The sequence below is a fragment of the Nelusetta ayraudi genome, unplaced genomic scaffold (assembly GCF_046127955.1).
Source record: "Nelusetta ayraudi isolate G7.1 ecotype Tasmania unplaced genomic scaffold, CSIRO-AGI_Nayr_v1 ptg000017l, whole genome shotgun sequence".
NCBI classification, from domain to species: Eukaryota; Metazoa; Chordata; class Actinopteri; order Tetraodontiformes; family Monacanthidae; genus Nelusetta; species Nelusetta ayraudi.
The window spans coordinates 8,567,251-8,590,676 of NW_027466067.1; the positions used below are offsets into that span (position 1 = coordinate 8,567,251).

Genomic DNA, 23,426 nt, shown 5'->3' on the forward strand with positions numbered 1-23,426 from the left:
GGTTTCAACTGGAGGCTGTAAACATAGGGCTGAAATATTCTACTACTGGGAATATATGGAGGTTTGCAGGATAATTAATCACATCACACGAGGCTTCTCTGGTGGAGCAGTGGATGAAAAATAACAGTGTGAAAACTGGTCAAATATGGTTGTTCTCACCTCAAGCTCTCTCAATTTGTCCTAGAGAAATGAATGTATTAAAATGTTCACTATGTTGCCAACCTTCAATTTGTTATTAGAATTTAGAGTTCTTATGTAGTACCAAGTGGCCTAACAACAGGCAAATTGAAAGTGCAATTACTTTACATAGGGTGTGGTAAAGGACTCATCTATTAGATTTACACTAAACCCAGCTACCAAAATTAGATCATACACTTAAAATTACATCACCTTTTGGCACAAATGACAACTTTTGGTTTGAATAATTATATAACCTTATATTTGCAGTAGTGAGTTTAAAACTATTTAAATGGATGTTGTGTTCTTTTTCGAATACAAATGAACAAAAGCAACCAGAGATCTCTCAAACATAAAAGTAATAATTTTCTGATTTATGTATAATTTTTTTTTTCTTTAATATTAATCATAAACTATCGCCAAAGCCTTGCAGCCTCCATCAGGACTGAAGGTGCTATAAAGTCACAAGATCTCGTTTGCTGCCGCTCGTACACTGACATCTAGTGGCCAACCAAGGCCACGTCCACAGTTTTAAAATTGACCTCCATGTGCGCTTTATTTAGGTCAATTTCCCGTACTTGTAACACAGCCCTTCTTCAGTATTTCATTGCAGTACACTCGAACCACACCGAGTTGCTGACTCTTAGCTCACTTCTCTCAACTTCAAATCAGTCAAATCAGCTTTGGATAAAAGTTTAATTCACAAAAATACATTGACCAATATAATTAAAATGTACTAAAATGTACTTTAATAATCCATAAAAGCTGGAACATCATTGACAGAAAAACACAAGAAGCATTATTAGAGTTGGTTTAGTATAATATATTTCAGCTTCAAGAGACATAGAAATCAATCCTTATTTTTTTACCCCCATAGTTCTTCTATAAAAGATCCATTTTTTTTCTGAAGCATTGTTATGCAAAAAAATGGCATTAGAATATATTATGGGAGCTATGAAATCCCAGTGACTGAGTATAAAATTAAGTCACATCAGAGAGAGATATTCGCAGAAGAGGAGTCCATGATGAACAACAGGGCGAACAAAGAAAAAAATATATATATAATAAAAATAATACATATCATAGACCTTGATCTATCATCACTGACATGACAGGCATGGAGAATAGGTGTATGGCTATAAAAAATTCTCACTTTTTCCACTTGATTTCACTTGAAAACATCTACACTTAATAACAGATGCATTTAATTCATGCTCGTTTTGAGGAATATTTATAATCATACAACTAAAAAGAGGTCAACTTCCATGTCTTTCAAATACGATAGATATTAAAAAAAAAAAAAAAAAAAATACTGAATCCAAGTTTCTAGGGTTGTTTTCCTTCTTTGATGCCGTTTTATTTTTTTAACTGTCAAACCGTGAAAATAAGGTGGGGGGGCTTTTCTCTGGCCGGGTCGGTGGCACTTGAGATTTTTTTTCTCTCTTTTTTTTTTTAACGTTCAGAGGCTTCCATCATTATCATCATCATTATCATCATCATTATCACAAAGGTAAGCTTGTGTTGTTGCTGTTTGGTTGCAGAAATGGAGACTGTCCGTTCAGGGTTCACGCTGAGACACAGAGGAGGGTCCTCGGAGGCGAGAGAGTTTCCTCCCTCTCCTGCCGGCTCTCCACCACTCTCGTCTCTCCAGCTCTCTATCTCACTCTTTCACTGATGCGGGTCGTTCCTCGTCGTTAATTGGAGCAGTTCAGTAGGCTGATTCACCGTTTATGGCTGATGGAGGGAGGGGGCGGGGCTATTGGAATGCTGGCACGTTCCAATCAGGGCAACAGTTCTTCATTACAGCATTCCTGCAGGAAGGAAGAAGAAGATGCAGCGGTCAGCGCCTCTGCGTGCACCCCTCCTCAACGCCGTGATATGAGCCGTCCGCGCCCTCTAGTGGCGTACGGAAGACCTGCAATAACATTCTCACAAACTTATCAGAAATCTCCAGGTCTTCAAATGATACTATACACGTATGAAAAAGGCCAAACAGTTCTATATGCTCAGACAGGGATCATCCTCATTTTAAATAAAGTTATAAAAGATCAGTATGAAGGAATGGCAGGACTGAGTAACGAAGCACAAATATATATTTTCCAGTCTCAATCCGAACATACAGCATGTCCTGATGACTGTAATCAGCGCTACTGCATCGAGAGTGGAGTGGGCGGAGCTTAACAGGGCGTAAACCTTCCACATGGATGATACTTATGCCTGTGATTGTAACACAGAGCCGTTAATGGACTTACTGATGGCCGCATTCCAAATAGATGCATGCTGACATGACCAACTGCGGCTCATAATGGAATGTGGCTGTGACGCCTGCCGCTGGTTACACCTGTGCCGCGCTGACGGGTCAAACATCCGCTCGGAGAAGTTCTTACGGGCAATTTATTGCAGCGTCCCGAGCAACCAAAGTCTGTTCTAGGGATGTTAACAATTAATCGATTATCGATTTATTGTTGATTAAGAATTTAATCGATCAAATTAAATTAGTCGCAATTAATTAAACATTTTTATACATGTTTTTTTTTTATTAAATGGTGTGGTGTATACCTGTATGCCTAGAACCAGTTACTTTTAAACAACTTTAAAAAAACAACAAAAAAAAAACTAGTTGCAAGTCAACTTAAATTCAGAGGATAAATGTAAAAAAACAAATTGCTGCTTATCAATTAATCATTAATCGATCGATAAAGTCAATCAACTAATGATGAGGGAATTAATTGATAATTTGCATTCCTAGTGTGTTTGCAAAATTTAATATCACTGGAAGTGGGTGAGACCCAGCAGCAACCCCAACGACGTTGCAAGAATACGTCTGATCAGAACTTTGCTGTGCTCATTCATGACGGACTTAAAAGCTGAGCCGACTCTGTTCAGTCTTATTGCTTATTATGTCCCAGTTCATTCGAAATAGTGATTTCGCCTGGCGTCACACCTCCCTGCATATCAGACACTGAAGAACCATCGGGCCGGCACGCTGGAAAACATCCACGTTGTGCAGAGTGAAAAGTCCAATCGTCTCACTGTCCGTCCCGTCAGAGGCTGGTACTGTACCGTGCACACCCCCGGCCCGACTCCCTGTACGAGTTGGTGTGTTGCAAAGAGTGGAACAGTGAGACTGTAATCCCATTAGTGTTGGTTCACTGGGCTGGCCGGCATGTGAATGGGTGGGTGTGTGTGTGTGAGTGGGTGGGTGAGGGGGTACAGACACTGCCCTGGGCTATGCTGACAGAGGCCACACACACACACACACACACACACACACACACACACACACACACACACACACACACACACACACACACACACACACACACACACACACACACACACACACACACACACACAACTAGCTGACCGCCACAGATGGGGGCGAGGGTGGAGCCGGCGCTTCGGGGACCCTGGTGTCTGGACTCCACACAATGGCTCTGTCAGTTTCGATAATCCAGCATCGCCACCAGTGTCACACTCGCCCACGCCGCCAGTTTAAAAAGTAACTGTTGGCTGCAGGTTGAGCCGCACTGCTGGCGCAGCTGAACTGCGGGCTGGTGCAGCGACGCCCACTTTGATTTCTGGACCGTTCCGGTTTGACTTTTCCCGAGTTACTCGGACGTCTTAATCGAAATACATATTCCGACTCCACCGTTTTCTTTTCGTTCTGCATGTTCGGCTTGTGTCATCAAATTGTGATCCAAGAAAAGCGAAAAAAAAAAGAGAAGTGTCGAAGTGAAAGAAAAAGTTCATTTCCTCGGATAAAACTCGATTTCTTTTCGAGAAAATGGAACCAAAACAAACACGCTAGCCACCGACATCAAAGCACTTCTTTTTTTCCATTCCGCTCGCCGGCTGTGCGTGTAAACACCTCATTCTGAAAGAAGCCTTGATCCGACTGCGATGTGCATGTCGACCGCGGTCGTCACCGACACCTCCATCCACATTCATTTTCATATCCAGCTGCGCTAACTTTCAATTCCGCTCGACTCTTAACGCCGCTTTATTTTCCGTGCTGCTTATTCTTCACTACGGCAACGCAGCAGAAACCTCCCCCTAGCGCTAGAGGAGGACTTCTGATTGGAATGCTGTCGGCTCGTCACATCAAGCACGTTGGAATAAATAACGGGCCGTTTCTGATTCCTCTGATGACTCAGTGAGGAGTGCAGTTTTGATCTTTCAAAAGAAGATGTTGTCTTTTCAGAAAAGGGAAATAAATTCTGCTCGCTGCGTGTTTACAGTCGTCTGGTTTTTGGACTCGGCCTCCCTTTGGGGGCAGAAGGGTTCACTTGGATGTCTCATCTTTCCTTCATTACGCCCTTTCTCCCGGGGAGCAGCTCCAAACATATCTGTCAATGTGCGTCTGTACATGCGGGGAGAGCTCCTCGGGCTTTTAATGTTTGGAAACAGTGAGGCCCTGCTTACTAATCTCCATGTGAGGCTCCACGCACATCATGCGATCTCACAAGATTTTCTCAACTGACTGAGCATCAACTTCTCTCTGAAAAGGAACTTTCCACGCCCGGGTGGAAACAAGTGTTAAAGTTAGCGAGCTCGTCGGGGGAGGGAGGGGCGGGTTCACCGGGGGCAAGTCTAAAAAGAAGTGACCTCTGACCTGTGGGCGGCTTTTCTCAAGCAGCAGCTAAAATGATGTGGGCGTAATATGATGATTTTTAGAGCGCTTCTATCAAGAAATTGTAGCAGCGAAGACGCGTCTGAAAGGATTTAGGCCGCTTTGTTATTGTGAAGGAATAAAAATGTGTCATTAATAAAAGTGACTTCAGTAAATTCATTACCCGGACCAATGCGTTACATCTGCCAGCCAATAAAAAACAAAAATGCTTAATTATGATGCATCACAGAGCTTCAACATCAAAGTAGACGTATGAAGAAGACAAATTATTCAATGACGTCAAGTGCAGCCAAGTGACTAAGGTTAACCACACAGAGACTGTGACCATCTGCCACTCATTCCTATTAGAAATGTAATCTCAGAGAATAAAAATACCGATTTATTTAAACTCTTTGTACTTTGTATAAATATGTCTGCTCTGAGGAAGTTTAAAAAATAAAAAAAAGGTTTTGACAGGAACAAGACAGAGTTGCCCAAGTACAAAAATTGTGAGCTGCTCTAGACTGAAGTAAATACAGCAGAACAATCACATTTTTCCAAAAAAAAAAAAAAAAAAATGGATCGCAAAAGCACAAGCTCCAATATTACTGAATTATGTCGGTGTGTCGCGAGACAGAAGGGAACGTAAGGGAAAGCAGCGGTTGCGTCTTAGCGACAGCCTGATGACAGAGTAAGATTTCCACAGTCTGATCCATTTTTAAATCCAGCCGCGTTATAATAACTTATTCATAGCAACGCAATGAGGGAAAGGGGAAGCGCGAGCGCAATGAAAGCACTTAACACTTTTAAAGGCTGACTCAGCCGATGCCGCTCATCTATTTCATTTACTGGAAACGTAACTGTGGCTGAGGAGGTGGGGGGTGGAGGGGAGGGTTGATGGTCAGAGAATCAACGCAGTTCCAGCAAGTGAAAGCACTTGAGGGGAATGTTTGATTTAAAAAGCATTTACATTTTTTTTGACACTTGATATCTGGGCCGTGAACCTGTTGCTTCGAGTTCAGCTTTCCCACAGCGAGCCGGCCTGAACGTGGGCCAGCTCGGGGCTCAGTGATTTCACACAGACGATGGTTTAGCCCACAGTTTATTTAAGAGTGCTGCGGGATCAAGCGGGACATCAGAAAAACAGCGATCACCCGCGGGATCCATGTAATAACAATGGCATCGGGGTGACCACCACCAGAGGGAATCTGCTGAATAGGGGGGAAATACAAACGTTGGCAGCCACGTCAAAGTCACCTGCTCTCAGCAGGGCGGCTCATTCAGCCTCATTTAGCCTGACCGCTGTTTGGTTTTTGATAGCAGCGGATAAAAGTGACACCACGGCCACGCCGTGAATAAATCTTCCGTCTGATTGCAGTGAGCTTGACTGCCACTAGGAATCCACTAACACTGGCTGTGTTTCGGTTACAGTTTCTTCGCAGAATGAAAGCGATATGTCTAAGATTCCGACAAAGTACAATGGCGATTTGCAGGTGTTTCCATTGAACAGTGTAAAGCGCATAAGCCGCAATTCTTGTTAAAACTCGTCCCGTGAGAGCCCGCTTTGAGGGGGATGGAGGTATAAAACATTTTGCGTTTTGGAGCAGCTATTTCAGTTGATTGCTGTCAAGAATGGTTGTTATATTTTTCTCTTTGATTACTTGTAAAAAAAAAAATATCCCGTCGCCTCCTCCTCCGTCTAAACAACGCGCCATTCTCACTTGAAGTGAACTGGTCACGTGACCCCGTACGTCACGTCCGGTGACGTGTAAATCCGAAAAAAGTGATTCCATGACACTTTTGCACCTCCATATCGATACGTCTGAAAAACCACCTGATGAGAGCGTCAAAACCTTTTAGCCATATTTGAGAGGTTTTCCCAAGTTCAGGTGTTTCCATGACCAGTGTTTTATTGCGATATTTAGGTATTGCGCAATTCGAGGGGTAATGGAAACGCAGCTACTCACACAATGGGCCTTTAAGTTCTTTGATAAAGCGTATTTTTTTCTTTCCGGCACTCAAGCAAATGAGTAAATTAATTACTTTAAATAAATCCCAGAATTTCTCAGAACGCTTGCAGGCATAGATGCTATTTTCTGGTTATTTGTTCAAACACACGCCAGAGAAATAAAAGAGAGGAGGTTGTTGAATATTCCGTGCAAAATTTGAGCTCCTGTAGCTAAACTCTCGACGTCAGGGGTGGGCAAACTTTCGGACTAAAACTTGACAGAGGGGCCGGAGCAGGAGCAGATGGATGGAGTGTTTTGGTGACCCACCTCATAGGAGAAAATAATATATCATGGGATATGTAGAAAACAAGTGCTTTAATGTCAATTGAAAATTAACATCTCTGAAGTCTTTGAAGCCCCACAGTATTTAGCTCTTTACTGAAATGACTCTTAACACACTGAAAAAGTGGATTAAATAGCTATTTCATTACTTGCTTACAAGTCATATATTATTTATTCAAGTTCAACGGGACGCATTAAAAAGCTCAACGGCTCCCGGTCCGTAATTTTGCCCACCCCTGCTCTATGTGTTGCTCTTCTCTCTTCCTGGAGGGGGCTCTCTCTCACTCGACTGCAAACAAACCTTTCCCTCATGTTTTTGTGGGGAAGCCGGCCCTCTTCACGCAACCTTTATGTGCATCTTTGCTGCGGGCGCGCTCGCAGGAGGGCGAGATGAGAAATATGCTACACCCCGACGAAAGCGGCGGGATATAAGATGACACAGAGGGAGATGAGGCAACGCTTGTTAACCTTTCAACGTGTCCATGCATCACGGCCGTGACAACGTCTCGGCTGCCTTGCCGCCGTGACTAACGCGCGTCGCTGTGAAACGTTAGACTCACGCACCTGGCTCAGAGCTGCTGCAGGGGCTGGAGGGAGGCCTTTAAAGCAGGACACAGTTGGATTTCTTTTTTGCCCTCTTCTTTTCCACTGGCGTTTTCCTATTTATCTGTCGGACCAGGTCATAGAAGATCTGAGGAGACACAATAAAGGTGGTTGTGGGCGTGAGGGGGACGTGTGAGAAGGTGTGAAAAATATCTTCCCCCTTTCACACAAAGCAGGTTGGCAATCTTTCAAAGCAACAATTTATACTACAGATGTTAACAATTAATCGACTATCGATAAATTGTTGATCAAGAATCTAACTGATTAAATTAAACTAGTCGCAAATAATTTAACATTTTTTACATGGGTATAACATAATTCTAGTTCTAGGTATATCATAATATACCTAGAACAAGTTACTTTTAAACGACTTTAACAAAAGAGAAAAAAAAAAGAAAAAAAAAGTTGTGAACCATTAGAAGTCAACTTGTTCTCTAATGTGTAAAAAAAAATAAATTCAATTTTTTCTATTAAAAAAAAAAAAAAGGGTCAAATTGGACCCTCAACCCTATTTAAGGGTTATATAATGTGTTCCTTAAACATTTTTTATTGTGAAATTTAGGTTCTCAGGAAAAATCACCGCTGGTCAATTAATCATTAATCGATCAATAAGGTCAATCAACTAACGATTAATGAATTAATCGATAATTTGCATCCCTAATTTACACACAGGGTTTAACATGGCTGCAGTCTGACAGCGTGGCTTTGACATACAACTCAGATTAACTGCGCAACCCTGTGGATTTGGTGGCCCGCGGTTTGGTTTTCAGAGAGTACTCACATCGAGGACGTTGATCTTTGACTTAGCAGAGGACTCTAAAAAGGCACAGTGGTTCCACTGTCTGGCCAGATTCTGGCCCTGCTCCTTCCCCACCACACGCTCATCCTCCAAGTCACACTTGTTCCCCACCAGGATCATCGGCACCTGACCACAAGGGAAAAAAGAAGGGGGGGAAAAACTCAGCATCGATCTCTGAAGCAAACTTGTGACCTGGAATAACACAGATTTCGCAGGATAAAATGGAACCTTGAGCAGCATTTTCTGAAAATACACTGAGTGTCAGATGATAAAGCTATAAATAGCACCTAACAGACAAGAAGATCTGAATAAATGGGAAATCCTAAATACAAAAGTGTGAAATTGATTAGAGGTTTATGAGATTGGAACCAAACCAAACCCGAACAGAGGAAAAGGAGGCTGAACATAAAAGGAAAACTGAAAGAGAAATGAGAGTGAAGAAGGGAGGAGGTCACAGAGAGGAATTACAAATTAGCACAGTTCTTTAAAATCATGTGACTGGTCCAGTGCTCCAGTCTTAGTCCCTAGGACCCCCGAGGTGCTTCCTGTTTTTGAAGTTTTCAATATCAAACGCAGCTCATGCAAACTGTAATAGCAGGAAGGCTTAGATGAGGATTCAGGGGTTCTGGAACGTGACCAAAATGGAAAACGGTGAAATCAGCAGCTCTCCTATCCAACTAATCTAAAATAATTCACAGTTAAAGAGAACCAAAAAATATTGCCGTTTAGGTTTTCCATTAACCCAGAAAAATAAAGAGAATGGTTTGGTTCACATCTATTGAAAAAGACACCAGTGCTCAATATTTATGGACAATTATGTTGAACACAACCTTCAGCTTGGTGAAAGTAGGAAATAATGCGCAATATGAACTAATCTAAAAGAGGTTTTAATCTTAAATCAAAGATTCAGTGTCATGCAGGTCAGACAACTTCAGCCACTTCCTAAATGAACTCATTGGGAAGTTAGCAAAGACAGTTCATTTCGAACAGTGACTGTTAGGTGCCCCTCTCTCACAGTTTACAGTGCAAGCAGTGATGTTTCACTCTGTGGGGAGACTGGCTGGCCCTGCAGACGAGGATCTAGGGCAGTACAAAACTTGCAGAGTGTGGCTTTGCTCAGTGGCATCCTCAAAGACCAAGAGGAGTTCTGATAAACACACAGTGACTGTGTGTATACGTTGAACAGAGAAACTCCAGAAAAATCAATCCCTCCCTTTGGAGAAGGCGGGATCGTCGTTAAAATTACGCAACACTGACGAAACAGATGAAATAATCACAATAAAAACCAGTTGATGCAGTGTCTTCTGGTCTTAATTTCCTTCAAAAAAAAAAAAAAAAAAAAAAACTGAAAACAACTATGCAGAGTGCAACCACTGAGATGAAATGCAGCTGCTTGGAACATCCCGTAAAACCCCAAACTTCTCCTTTTCCGTTTCGATCTCGACTCGGATGTTTGAGTGACCAAAAGTTAAGAGAAAAAAAAAAGCCAGAGCGGATATTCTGGGCAACACGTCGTCCTGGTCCTGTCACGGCGTCCGAGCGCTCGCTCGGGGTGTCGGGATGAGTCTCATCCTGCCTGCTGTTTCCTGAGCAGCTATCTGGGGAGCACGGCAGCCTGGAGGAAGCGGTGGCGGCCCCGCCCAACTGGGGGGGGATAACATCGCTTTCCTTCCTGAATGTTTTCCAACATTTCAGCTGGATTCCACGCTCCGTCTGCTCTGTGGAATTACCCGATAGCGCGAGGCCGCTTGTGCTCCACTTCATCTGGTATGCGCAGCGAGCGCGCGGAAGCGGAGGTGGGCGGGGGGAGGGGGGGGGGATTTAGAGGAGAAATAAATTTATAAAATAAATAAAACAACGAGAGGGCTCGAGGACGAGCTCGTCGTTTTGTCAGAAGTTGTAGTTCCGAGCCGCGTCGCAGCCACCGACCGACCGACCGACCCGCCGGCGCGCCATCGGCGAGTGGAAAACCTTGCATGCGGCACAACGGGCGCCAATAATAAATCAGCGGCGGGAATCTATTTATGGGAGGTCCGCGACAAATAAATCATTGGCAGTGGGGGGGGGGGGGGGGATCCTGCAGTTGCTCACTTCTTCGCCGGTTCCAGGATCACCCACCTTCCTTCCTTCCTCCCTCCCCCAACCCCTGAGAAACTGGATATTTGCAGCTATATGGCGGCAGCCCGACGGGCACAAACTTGTTCAGAGTCTCTCCCCCCCCCCCCCCCCCCCCCCCCCACGCCGCATCCTTCAGCCTGCGAGCACTACAGTTCAGAGGTGACTGCAACGATGACAGAACGGTGCGTTCCTGGTGAACATATGACCCTTATTTTTTTTATGTTTTTTTGAAGGCACGGGACGAACGTTTCCAGAGGGTTTTACTTTTCTTCTCCCTCTCTCTCTCTCAGCCGTGAGGCAGACGACAGGAAGCCGGGATGTTTTGATTAACCCTGCGGAGGTTGCCGCTTGATGTTTGATATCCAAACAAACCCCTTCTCACACTGGGCCGCCCGACGACTTCTCTCCCGAGGGGTCCTGGGAGAAGCTGGGAGAGGTATGCCCTCCTTGCACAAACTCTGGGCCCTGGAAAGACTGCTTGGTGGAGATGATGAGTGGTATAAAAAAAAGTAAAAAAAAATGGGGTATGCAAGGGGGGAAAGGGAAAAATGTTGGTCGTCAGCAGAGCAAGAGGCTGCGTTGAGAATGCGTTCACACGCCGCTGGCTGCAGAACGTGTCCCGTCCCGCCCACCAGGCATTTTCTTTTAAAAGAGTGGCTTGTCGGAGGGCGCAGGACGCAGGGGAGTCGCTGGAATAAATGCAGCGGTGAGTCACAAGCACCAAGTCGGGAATTAGTGCCATCCGAGTCACACCAGCAGAGAGATGGAGGGAGGTCATGAGACCGCTCTTGCATAAGAAGCTTGGAGGGAAGTTGAGGAGGCCGGCTTTTAATACACCGATGAAGACGGCCCCTGTAACAACCTTTTCTTTTTTTAAGGAGACGGAATTTTTTTTGCCCGACTGTGTTCAATCTGCACTCATTAGAAGGCTTTCTAAAATTGGGCCTGGCAGCGGCAAAGTTTCTGTATGGTTTTTTTTTGCCAGCATTGCGGTAAATGGTGCGCACAGGGGCTGAAAATGAGAACAGCTGTACCAGGAAGCGGAATGTCTGCGCTTGGAGAAGCCGAGCTTCGTTTTCCGAGACAAGGCGTGCGTCTCCGCGGATGACAAATAGACAAAACATGTTGATGATGCCCCGTCGCACATGTGCCACGGAATGCACCGGAGTTCTTTAAAGTCTGCGTGTGAAATGTCTTTTTGCTGCTGTTTGTATTGTTTTGTTTAGGGATGCAAGTTATCGATTAATTCATTAATCGTCAGCTGATTGACCTTATCGAGCGATTAACGATTAATTGATAAGCTGCGATTTTTTTCCTGAGAACCTAAATTTCATAACGAAAAATGTGTAAGGAGCTCATGATTTAACCCTGAACATTTATCCTCTGACTTTAAGTTGACTTCTAATGGTTCACATTTCAACTTTTTAAAGGTAACTTGTTCTAGATATATTAACCATCACTGTATCTACAAGTGAACTTCTTTCCTGCCACTACACTGTTATAATGATTATAACTACCTTAATCGATTAATTGTTAACATGCCTTGTTTTGTTGTATTTTGTTATGCCTCAATCCTGCATTCAAAAATCTCCAATTGCAATGAGAGGCCTCAAAGCTGCAGTTTGCTGAAACACTCAAGGACGGCAGCATTTTTGACTGAAGGGGGAGATTGAAGCCTCCTCAATAGTCATGCATTCCTGCAAGAGGCAAAGAAAAATAAACGGATGTCACGGCACGACGGCGAAATACTGAAATCACACGTGTTGATAACTGGATAATCCAGAGCACTGAGAGCAGGGTTTTAGTGCGAGGTGGGGGTGGGTTTCGGTTGGAGAAGCAGTTGAGCAGTCGAGAGTTCTTGCACGCCGAGGAGCCACCGGTCCGCCGACTCGTCTGTTAGCCTGAGGCTAACCTCAAGTCCCCTACCGCGGAGGCTCTAATGAAGCGCCCACAACCTCGAAGTCCACTCGTTCTGACGAGCCGAGGCTTTTCCTTGCACAACGAGCCTGGCGGTCCAAGCACCAGCACAGAGCGGTGCCAGATTTCTCAGAGGCCCCAGAGACGGGGAGGGTCCCCAGAGAGGACTTGCACCGACCAGTGAAAACCACAAAAAAATGGCACAGATAGAGGGTTTGGGAGGGGGGGGGGCACGAAAGCTGCACATTTGCATCATTTTGCGGGGAGAAAGTGAGATAGCTGACAGGGAGGAGAAGGAGAGAGGCGAGAAGAGAAAGGAGGAGGGGAGAGGGGTTATGGTAACATTCGCCTTCTCCAGAGATCACCAAAAAAGGGCATCTTAAATTCTGCTGACGCACTATCGGCTCCACCAGAGAAGAGATGGAGGGCTTTACTCACTCAACAGCTTCGCAACTTTAACCAGAGATAGGAGGGGGGAAAAGGAAAGCGGGGCGTCCAACAGACCAAGAAAATGACAAGATGAAACATCCCTGGTTTGTTTGCAGCGTTGCCGAGTCCGGTTGGAGGGGAACAGAGTCGAGTGCAGAGAAAAGCACAACTCGGGATGGGTTGGTCCGGACGCTCCCGTGTTGCATCAAGACTTTGGCTCCAAGTTTCTACACGAGTCAAACAACTGAAGCGCGGCGACCGGTTGAAGTTAATATTAACCGATGCCGGGCCGTCGCAGCAGGGGAGTCTGGTTGCTGCGAAACACGGCCCTAATGCCATGACGCCGCCTGCATTATTTGCAATAAGACATTTGCGGTTGTTGACACATGATTACGGCGCGGAATAGTGTCCATAGCAACGGCGCAGTCTGCTCCTGAACAATGTAGGCGGCCATGAACACGGAAGTGTGTCTTCTTCTCTCCGATCCATTCAAGCCGTTACGTAAAACGAAGGAGGGGTGGGGGGGAGGGGTGGGGGGGTTGTTTTGCACCGAGCACTCACATCCTCCGTGTCCTTTACTCGTAGAATCTGTTCTCTCAGGTCCTGGAGGTCGTTGAAGGTGGACTGTGCTGTGATGGAGTATACGAGGGCGAAGCCTTGGCCGTTCTTCATGTACAAGTCCCTCATCGCCGTGAACTGCTCCTACACAAGGGAAAAAGACGACAACAACACAAGCTGTGAGCTCTGCCACACGCCGCCCCGAGGCTTTTACGAACATTCATTTTTAAAAAGTTGCCGGTTGCTGCTACTCGGGGAGATAATGAAATCGGTGCGGCCTTTTGCCGTTGACATGTGGTGTCTAAGTTGAGGTTGTCTAAATTATAGTCACGCCACTAAGTAATGTGGGCAGACCATCTTTTTTTTTCTCTCTCTCTTTTTTTTTTTTTTTTTTTTTTAAACACAAGGAACAAGCGTCGGCATGTCTGGCAGCCTGTTTGTTACAACGGCATCGTTCATGCAAGCTACCTGACCCACATTCCCAGAGCATACGGACAAGAGAGAGATCCTCCTCCATGAGCACGACTGGGTGCACAGCCATGGCGGCTTGGCCCGGAGCTAAATGTCAGCATGCTAAGAGGCAGATTACAATTATGCCATCAGGGTTTTCATTTAACCGCCGTCTTATTTGGCCTTATTGCCCGTAAGCCTGCTTGCGCTTGCTGGAGAACGCTTCGCGTTCAGCGAAACAGCGGCCGCGTCACCGCGGGGTGACGATATGCAGCCCTCGGTTTCTGCACAACTCATGATGGTTTGTTGGTAAACCAGAAAGAGTTAAAGGGATTTTTTTTTTTTTGGTTCACTTTGAGACCAAGCAAAATGAAAGGATTATGAAGAATGAGTTTGTTAACAACTAAAAAAGCTACACAAATCAATAAGTGGGATTTAAGGGAGAAAAAAAAAAAAGAAATTCAGAGCAACCAACTGCAGGAGAGTCTGGAGAAACTCAGCAGTCCGATCACGTGACCATCTAATTACCAGGTCTTGGTTTTTCTCAGGTTTTTTTTAAAGGGGATGTCGGCGAGGTGACTTACTGTGCCTGCTGTGTCGAGAATTTCAAGCATACATTGCTGGCCGTCTACCTCCACTTGCTGCAAGAGAAGAAAAACAACAACAAAACAAAACCAAGGGTCAGTGACTCAGATGATGCAAGGTTTTAATTTCAGGTCAGCAAGCACAAGTGTCAAGAAGACACGCGTGTGAAGAGAAAATAGGGGACGAGAGGAAGGTGGAGAAATGGATCGACACGGGGAGGTGAAGACAAAGGCACCAAAAGGACGGACAGACAGAGTGGATGAGAGGAGGGTGAAGCTGCTGCTCCTCCCACCCTGACGCTCCTCCCACCGGGGACGCTCACCTTTCTGTACGAGTCTTCTATTGTGGGGTCGTACTTTTCCACAAAGATCCCCTGAACAAACTGAACCGTCTGTGAGGAGAGGGCAGAGACAACAAGCAGGTCAGTGTCGGATCGGCTCAGCAGAGGAGGAACAAAACGGCCCAAGCTAGCAAACACGTCACTCCATTCGCCGCTCTAAGCGGCCTTTTTGATTCATTTCACTAACATGTGTCGCATGTGCACACAAACAAAAAGGTCCCGGGCGAGGACTGTGTTATACAGCAGGTTTACAGAGTTCACCTGATGAGGTCTTAAGGTCTAAATATGTCAGTCTGCCAGGTTTGGGGGATTAACCTGACTTGGACACCTGGTCAGAGTTAGCCAGGGAGGGCGTTCCACAAACACCAGCGGAGCTCCTCGCGGACGAGTGCAGAAATTAGGTCTGTTTTTTTCAGCCTGCCAGCTGCAAAAACCCCCCAAAACTTTGTTTTTGCATCATTTATTTTTCGCAATCGCTTAATATGAAGATTGGCTTCCGTCCACTCACTCCCACTCCGAATAAATAGGAGTCACACACAAAGTGTCAAAGCGTGAAGCACGAGAACGCTATTCACCAAAGTATGCTGTAGAGCAGCGGAAAAAAGGACAGTCGCGACTGGCACATCAGCAAATAAAAGCCTGTGCTTCAGTTATCCCGGAAGCAAACGCATGCAGTTGATAAAGTTTTACATTTAAAAAAAAAAAAAAAAAAATGAGGACAAGGGACAGCTTCAAGTCCTCTTGGATCTTTCCAAGACCTTCATGTTGATCCTTCAATAAGTGAGGTACATTCAGAGCATTGAAATTACGTTTCTCTACAGCCACTGGTGCTACGGTAAACATGCAGTGTGCAAAAAAAAAGTCTAAAGCTCGAGTCAGACATAGAATATAAGGAGAGCAAAATAAAGATGAAAGAGAGACGGCTACAATAGTGAGTGCAGAAATGTGTTGCAGAGGTGTGTGCAGTAAAGGATACTCACCAGAGCGGACTTGCCCACACCTCCAGAGCCTAACACCACTAGCTTGTATTCACGCATGGTGGGTTCGTTTCCTCGGACAGCCAAACAATCTGCACTAGACAAAAGAAAGAAGACATTTGCAAAAAAAAAAAAGGAAACCAAGATGAGAAACTTGCGGAAAACGGCACACAACAACAACAACAACAACAACAAAAAAAAAAACACAACCAATCAAACACCAACGGTAGGAAAACTAACTTTAAAGCAAAACAAAGGGGTTTTTCCAGCCTGGCCTCTGAGTTTTCCCACTCCTGAAGGGAAGGATTCTAGTCATTCCTGGAGGTTATGGACAAGAAGCAGCACAACAATGGAGGGAACACCCATAAGTGGAGCCGCTTCAGGGTGGAGGAGGTGAGGAGTATGTGACCCCTCGCTAACACGAACCAGCTGTGGTGTGTTCCAGCGTTAGGGGAGCTGAAGGGGGAGATGAGGCACGGCTTTTGGCCGAGGCTCCCTCCAATGACACCATCATCTGGCCGCAGCGCGCACCCACACACGCCCTGCTGTCAGATTTTTGGGAAATTCACTCATTCTCTGGTTTTGCACAACAGCACGCAAACAGCCGTCCCGGTTCGAGCGGTGACAGAAAACAGCTGAGGGAAGTGGGAGCTGTGATGGGCGTGGCCGGGGGGGTGGGGACAGTGGAATCAGCGCAGCAGCCCTGGTGAGGGATCGAGGTGCAACGTCTGCTGGCCGGGTTAGCCAACTGGGCGACTGAGCTCAGTCATTCACAACACGTCTTATTAAAACTGGACGATAGTTGAAAAAATCATAATCACCATTACGTGGAATGAAATTGGAATGAGGATAATTAGACATTTATTCACCCATTTAAAGTCTGCCTGTTCACAGAACCATTAAAACGCCACATCGCAAAATTAAAACTGGAGAAAATCTCCAAACCGACGACAGTTCACGCGACTGTGTTGTACTAAAACTGTATTAGCGTTATAGGACGAGCTTGAACTCTTCAATGGCAGCGGGAGCGGAGCTCGCCAGTCTCCCGACCCCTGCTGGAACGCGCTGCGCTCTGCAAACACAGTTGGTGGGTGTTGATGGACGGCAGAGCGAGCCAACGCACTCATTCATTCCAGCGGAATCCCAACCCAACCCGGGATTCCGCTGGATTTTCCAGAATGCAACACTTGCATACACAATAATCAGCAGAAATAAAGATGTTTGCATCGACTCGCTTCTTTTCAAGACCACGGGGAGCCAAATAATAATAATAAGCAATAAGGACTGATTCATTGTTTGTTTCCTAGGTATTCCTCCGCTGATCCCGAGGGATGCAGCAACCAAATATTTCAGTAATTTGGAATTCGGCCAAAAGTCCACCCAGAAGTCACTCCAGCCCTGCAGATTTATACTAAACAAATCCTGTCTGATGAGAATACACTCAGAAGCAGCAACCTTTCCAAAGGCACCAGCTAAACCTTCTTCTTAGTGCACAGGGCTGTGCAGAACGGTGGTCATCCACATCTACCACAACAATGGCTTCAACAAATCAGGCAAAGCATCACCTCTGAATTGGGTTTGTTGGTTAATTGCTGCCCAGTTGTCTTAGACAAGGCGTTGGAATTCATAAAAGGGGGCTTGGACTCTATGACTCATGTCCTCAAATGAGACCAGAATTGTTCACAGCACATGAACTCTCACTCGCTATCCGGACATTGTGTCAGGACTGAGACCCGAAAGCTCCAGTGTCCTGTCAAAGCTCCTCTGTCTTTTCTTTCCAATTATTCATTCAGAAAGACTTTCAATTCATTTATGGATTCAGCATTTGGCTGTGCAAGTGTGCAGTCCGACCCCTTCAAGTCCAGTTTGCTCAACCGGCCACCAACAAACAGAGTGGGCAAAGGTTCTATCGCACTCTCCCCGTTGTGCCTAAACTACACTTGATTATCTAAAGCGACCCTAGTGTCGCGGTGATGACATGTCTGAAGCAGTTAACCGCACTAGGACTGTGAGTGCAGGCCAGCAGGGGTGTGGACAAGAGAGACATTCATGCTCCGGCACAGCAAGGAACAACCACCCCGATGTGAGAGCAGCGTGAGAGCTTAGAGTGGCTGCACAGCTCTTTACGTGATGCCGCGCCCACCCCGCAGTCGGCCAAAGGAAGACACAGTGGCACGTCAACATCGTAATCCTATCGCTATAAAACTACAGCGTGCGGGGGACCAGAGGCGACGGTGGTCCTTGCTGAAAGCGGGCCATGTAGAACAGTGCCACGCTGCCTGATGATCAGAACCTTTTTAGCAAAAACAGTCGAAAGATAATCCTCAGACAGCAGATGATTCCCCCCCCCCCCCTACACTGTTCGTTTCGCAGCCCACTCGACGGAAGCCCTCGCCGAGGTGGACAAAAGAAGAAGGACCTCAAACTTCAATCGTGAGCGCCGACCATGTGGGATATGAAGCCCGCGCTGTGAATAATTCATGCTCGCTAATCCTCCATGCATAAAGACGAGGGCTTGCTCGCACGGTTAGGGCGGAGCCAGGTGGGGGGGGCAGGAGATACACCGGAGTGCCCTGCGAGCAGCGCACAGCCCTCTCTCGGGCGGGGCGCCAGACTGTGACACGTTTGCAGCGTCGACCGAACTGCTCCCGATCCCGGCGAATATCGAAAATTGTATCGCGTTTCGAAGAGAAATTTCGATACCCAATTAAGTACATCTTAAGCACGTGCGAGCCAATAATCATTTGGCGTACATGCGTCAGGATCTAAAATCGCTGTTCGCGATTCGTTATCCAATGATGAGAAGTCTAAAGTGCGGCTCCACCTCGTTAACGTGGATCCAAAGAAAGCCAAATGCAATATACGTACCAAGGATCTAATGGCATACAACAAATTTGATTTGGATCACCATCATCGAAAGAATAAATAAAGGTTTAGTGTTGTAATTGTAATGTATTGTCGTTGTTCAAATTGGTTTTTTTTAAAGTATTGTTCTGGAACTGGTATCGAAACCAATTCAAAACTGTGTCAAAAAAAAAAAAGAAAAAAAAAGAAAGTTGAATGACACCCAGCCCTGGTCCGAGCCCTCTCATGCAAACCCAGGCGTAGTGAATACACACACAGAGACGCACACGCTGTCACGCAGACAATGTCACACTTGGACTCGGGCAAGGCCTCGCTTGTCAGCCAAACACACGTCACAGTTGTTGTATGGCGGCTGAGGACTGACCCCTGCTAGGGCAGATGATGTCAGTAGACCGTTGGTTGACAGGGGCAATTTAGACGGTCATGTGACTGCTTCAGGGGTCAATGTGCAAGACATGTCTCTGCAGATGACCCTGAAGTCTGGGGTTGTTTTGTTTTTTTCCCTTTCACTTTACCTTCTCAAAGATTCAAACGCCCGGCAATTAAGTTTGCAGTGCTGACGGTGTTTTTGGAAAGTGTAAATGGCAGCGGCTTTGCTTCAGGAGAAGAGGTGTCTCCGTGGACAGTGCCGCGTCATAAAAATCTTTTTCCTGCCACAGGGCTGTTTACATAGATAGAAATAGAGGCAGATGAAAATGGATGCATTGAGCGAACGTGCGGATTTTATTATTTATTTATTTTTACACGGCAGCTTGCAATGTCAACATTCATTCCGTAAAAATGCTTCCACCAAAAACAACACAACACATCTGCCTCAGCTGCACCCTACACTGGAGGCCAATTAAACACGAGACATCTTCACAGTGATGGAATGACGCGTGTTAGCCCCTCGTGCGTTGCACGCAGAGAGGTTACCGGGTGGGTGGGGCTCAACTGTTGCACTTGGAAGAAACGCAGCCGAGCGGAGCGCGCTGGACGAGCGCTCGTCACAATGGGACCGGGGACGGAGTTGCCAAAGAGCGCCTGGGCGAGAGGGGGAGGACTTGAATTTCTCAGCGCAAGTGTGTTAATTTATGTTGTGGAGAATGACAGAGTGGCGCGGAGCAGACACAAACATCATCATCATCATCATCATCCTCCTCCTCCTCCTCCTCCTCCTCCTCCTCCACCTCCCCAAAGTCCCAGTTTAAATGAGATTCTGCCGTTTAGCCTTTTCAGCAAAAGGTTAAACAAAATGAGAGGTCTCACTGAGAAGGATGCTACTGCTGAGACAACTTATCCACGGGACAACACGGCGCTCACCCAGCCGTCTACTGTTGTGCGTGCGCGCGTGTGCACGTACACGCACACACGGCCATTTAAGGACATCTACCTTAAGCAGCGAACCTCTCCCTGAACTCTGTCATTCCCCGACAAAACAAACATGCCACCGCTGCTACTCCGCGCCTGTAGTAACTCCAGCAAATAAGGAGCCAATGAGGTGGACTGGGGGGGGGGGGGGGGGGGGGGGGTCGCACGCTGCAAAAAAGGCGCTCCGCCATGACATCACCCACCCTCTACGGCCCCGAGTTCGTATCCATCTAAGGCCGGAGAGCCGACGAGGGAGTCGCGAGCCAAGGCCGTGCAGCGATCGTGTCTGGATGTCTTTAAAGTGGCGTGCGAGCGAGCAGGCGGGCGATCGAGGAGAGCGAGGAGAGCGCAAGGTTCTGTGGCGAGGCCGGCCTGACAGCGCGGCGCCGAAGCTGTCACGCCGCCTGACTCAGCAGGGCGACGTTGAGTGGCACCTGCTCTCTGTATCTCCCACCACCGGGAGCGGATGGCGTTAAAGGCCCACATCCGGTGGTTTTACCCCTGCCGGAAGAGAAAAAGCCAAATACCCTGACGGCAGAAACTTGTGCAACTTCTCTGTACGGCTTACGCCAGTGCTTTTCAACCTCCTTTGAGCCACGGTCACATTTTCTTCACATTGAGAAAAATCCTGTGGCACACAAAATGACACTTTTTAAGCCTGCCAATGATAATATACAGCGTACATGGCCTGTAGATGAACAGAGGAAAAGAGACGATGGGTTTGAGGAGGGAGTTTTTTTCTTCTTCGTTCCGAACATCAGTTTGTCGCTACTTTCCTGGAACACTTGTTCACACCGAGATAAGCATCAGAAATGCAGGCGGGTAACCCAGAAACAAATGAGTACAGAAAGCCCGTAAAGCACAGGGTTTAAAGGAGGACGGTGGAGCATTAATTCTCCCGACGAAAACTTTTTATACATGTTGGCTGCAAAATAATACCACGATAAAAAGCACAAAATCCTACCTAAACTGCACCATATTCCATTTCAACTCAGCGGCTTTGGATATTTTTTATAAAGTCTTTTAATGCTATACTTAAATTTCGCTGACTTGCAGCCTCTAGTATCTCAGTTAGTGGTTCTGTCGTCTCCTTTCACGTTTCCCTATGCATAACGACTTCCTCTGAGTCACAACCAAACTCTGGCCTCGCAAAAAAACTTCACTCCGACTTAATTGTGACAAAGATCTGTAACTGACAAACGCCATCAGCAGAATGGGTTAGTGTGGCAGGGGGGGGGGCCTTGACCTGTAACCACATCCTCTTTCCAGAGCACAAGGCTCCATGCTGATGGGATGGAAACAGAGTGGCAACCTACTAAAATAGTCTCTTCCAGTCTCTGTTCCTGTTCTGGACTACAGACAGACAGACAGGCAGACAGAGGGACTTGTTTAAAGGCAGGAAACGAGCCACATCTCAGCATTGGGGCCAATACCTCAGTTCTCTTCACATAAAAGGGAAAATATTGCAATCTCTGCACATCCTTGTAGGAATATTTACTTTACTTGGAAAGTACTTTGCTCGAACCTCAGCTTGTTAATTTGCATAGCACCAACCCCGCAGCAATGACATAACTGAGGCTGCTTCCACGACCAAGCCGCCAAATAATGCACTGCAGATCTTGGAATTATGACAGTGAGAATCCACCTAATTTAAGCTTTCGGCAGTAACATATGCTCATCACTCCAGGTCTGGCTAAGTCCCTACAATTGGTGGTTGCGATTATGCCACAGAGCTGTGACTAACAGTCCGCCAATGGATTATTACAGCCTCAGCCGTCATAACATTAATCGAATTCGGTTTGAAACGTAAACCGGCTTATATACAAATCCTTAAAAATAACGCGATCTTTAATCTGGACCGTAGCAAACCGGAATCTGTGCACAAACAATCTAACATCATAGCAGCAACTAGGCTAAGTCCCGTTATCAGGCTGGTTAGCAGGACGCCGCTAACTGGCTAGCTTTGACGGGCCGCCGACACTTGACAAGCGCTAGCTCCGTTAGCACGCCGAGCTAGCTCTAGCCCACACATCTCTTTGCCTCGGCGTTCAGTCAAAACATAGCTTTGGCGGACAGAAGCGCGACGCATAAGACGGCTGCTTATTGCTCTCGCATAAACCGCACTTGGCAGGTTTAAAATCGCGCCGCATCGTGTACGCATTTGCCCTGAGAAGATGCGAGCGTTGGCTAGCACTTACCTGCCCTTCCGCCTGGCCTTGACTAAAAAATGGGGAGTGCACACTCCCGTTTTTTTTGACTTGCGGACAATTCTTTACATTAAACCGACGTTCGTAACACGCGTTTCGAAACCCCGAGTGTTCGCGAACCGCCCCGCGGGTGTCGACGCGGCGTGCGGCCACGAAAACGAGTTACTTGAGCGCTTTTAGCAGGCGCTAAAGTTTGCCGTTTGTACTCACCGTTCCTCGCTTCGCTGTCTCTCTCTCTCGCCGCTCCGCAAGTGTCAGTTCGCCTACGGCCTGTGTGTGCGCAGCAGACGTCACTCCGGACTATTTCTCTCTCTCTCTCTTTTTTTTTTTTTTTTTTCTTAAAAGGGCATGACACAGAGGCCACGCGTCCCGCATCATTTGCATGATAACGGGGGATGCACCGAGAGGATGGCTGTCACTTCAAATGCACGGCCAAGCCTCTTTTAACATCAATCATTTTGTTTTGTGTCTTTTGAATGCATCAGTAAGTAGTCTTTAAACGACGCGCTTGTCTCGACGGGGGACCCGTTTTGAACCCGAGTTTTAGAAATAGTCTGTGTGAAAACAAAAACATACCTTAGTGTTAATAAGACTTTTCAAATTCAGATGTAAATGATTCATTCTGCTACTTTGTGATTTTTTAAGAGATTTACCTAAAGGTAGGTAAGGTTTTCTAGATGCCAACCTCGGTCAAAGTTTTTATTTTTTCTTTCAATACTCTACAAGTAAATTCATTATGTATGTTTTTTTTTGTGTTTTTTTTTTGTGGTAATAACTTCTTTTTCTAAACTATCCAACTCAAAATTCACTTAAGAACACCTTTGAATATTTCTCTTCCAAGGAAAGACCTGGGATTAACCCGCTCATGACCTTTAAATGTATTGATCGAGCACTAAAGCAACTCCAAGCTGGTCAATTAGTCCAGCAATTAGTCCATTAATCGATAAAAGAGGAATCAAGATTCCTTAAAGTCTTCTGAATGAAAAAAATAGCTGTTGGGTTTAGTTTACAGAATCTATCAGAGGATTTTTACACAAAAAAAAAACTGTTTAGATTTGATTGCTCATCCCCAGTTTTCATTTAACTTAATAACCAAGCATCACTTTAAAATCTCATAGCCACATAGGATTACTTAACTTAACAATATT

The 23,426-nt window shown here is 46.1% G+C and overlaps 2 protein-coding genes across 5 annotated transcripts in view; both read right to left on the reverse strand.

Moving 5' to 3' along the window:
* shisa4 (shisa family member 4) overlaps positions 1–23,426 on the reverse strand; it is a 71,989-nt gene that overhangs the window by 30,666 nt on the left and 17,897 nt on the right. The gene's annotated exons all lie outside the window — the stretch shown is intronic.
* On the reverse strand, positions 1,876–22,652 carry LOC142887517 (ras-related protein Rap-1A-like). 4 transcript variants are annotated; one of them, XM_076025227.1, is made up of 8 exons: positions 22,489–22,652; positions 15,860–15,948; positions 14,862–14,930; positions 14,539–14,595; positions 13,508–13,648; positions 8,465–8,608; positions 7,645–7,771; positions 1,876–1,988 (listed from the first exon to the last, which is right to left on the reverse strand). In XM_076025227.1, exons 2-7 carry the CDS (start codon positions 15,914–15,916, stop codon positions 7,682–7,684), a joined length of 558 nt encoding a protein of 185 aa, XP_075881342.1. In that variant the 5' UTR covers positions 15,917–15,948; positions 22,489–22,652; the 3' UTR covers positions 1,876–1,988; positions 7,645–7,681. The 4 variants fall into 4 exon arrangements, with proteins under 4 accessions (XP_075881342.1, XP_075881343.1, XP_075881341.1 ...); XM_076025228.1 differs by having other exon boundaries at positions 15,860–15,953; positions 22,489–22,637; XM_076025226.1 differs by lacking the exon at positions 22,489–22,652 and adding an exon at positions 20,275–20,396.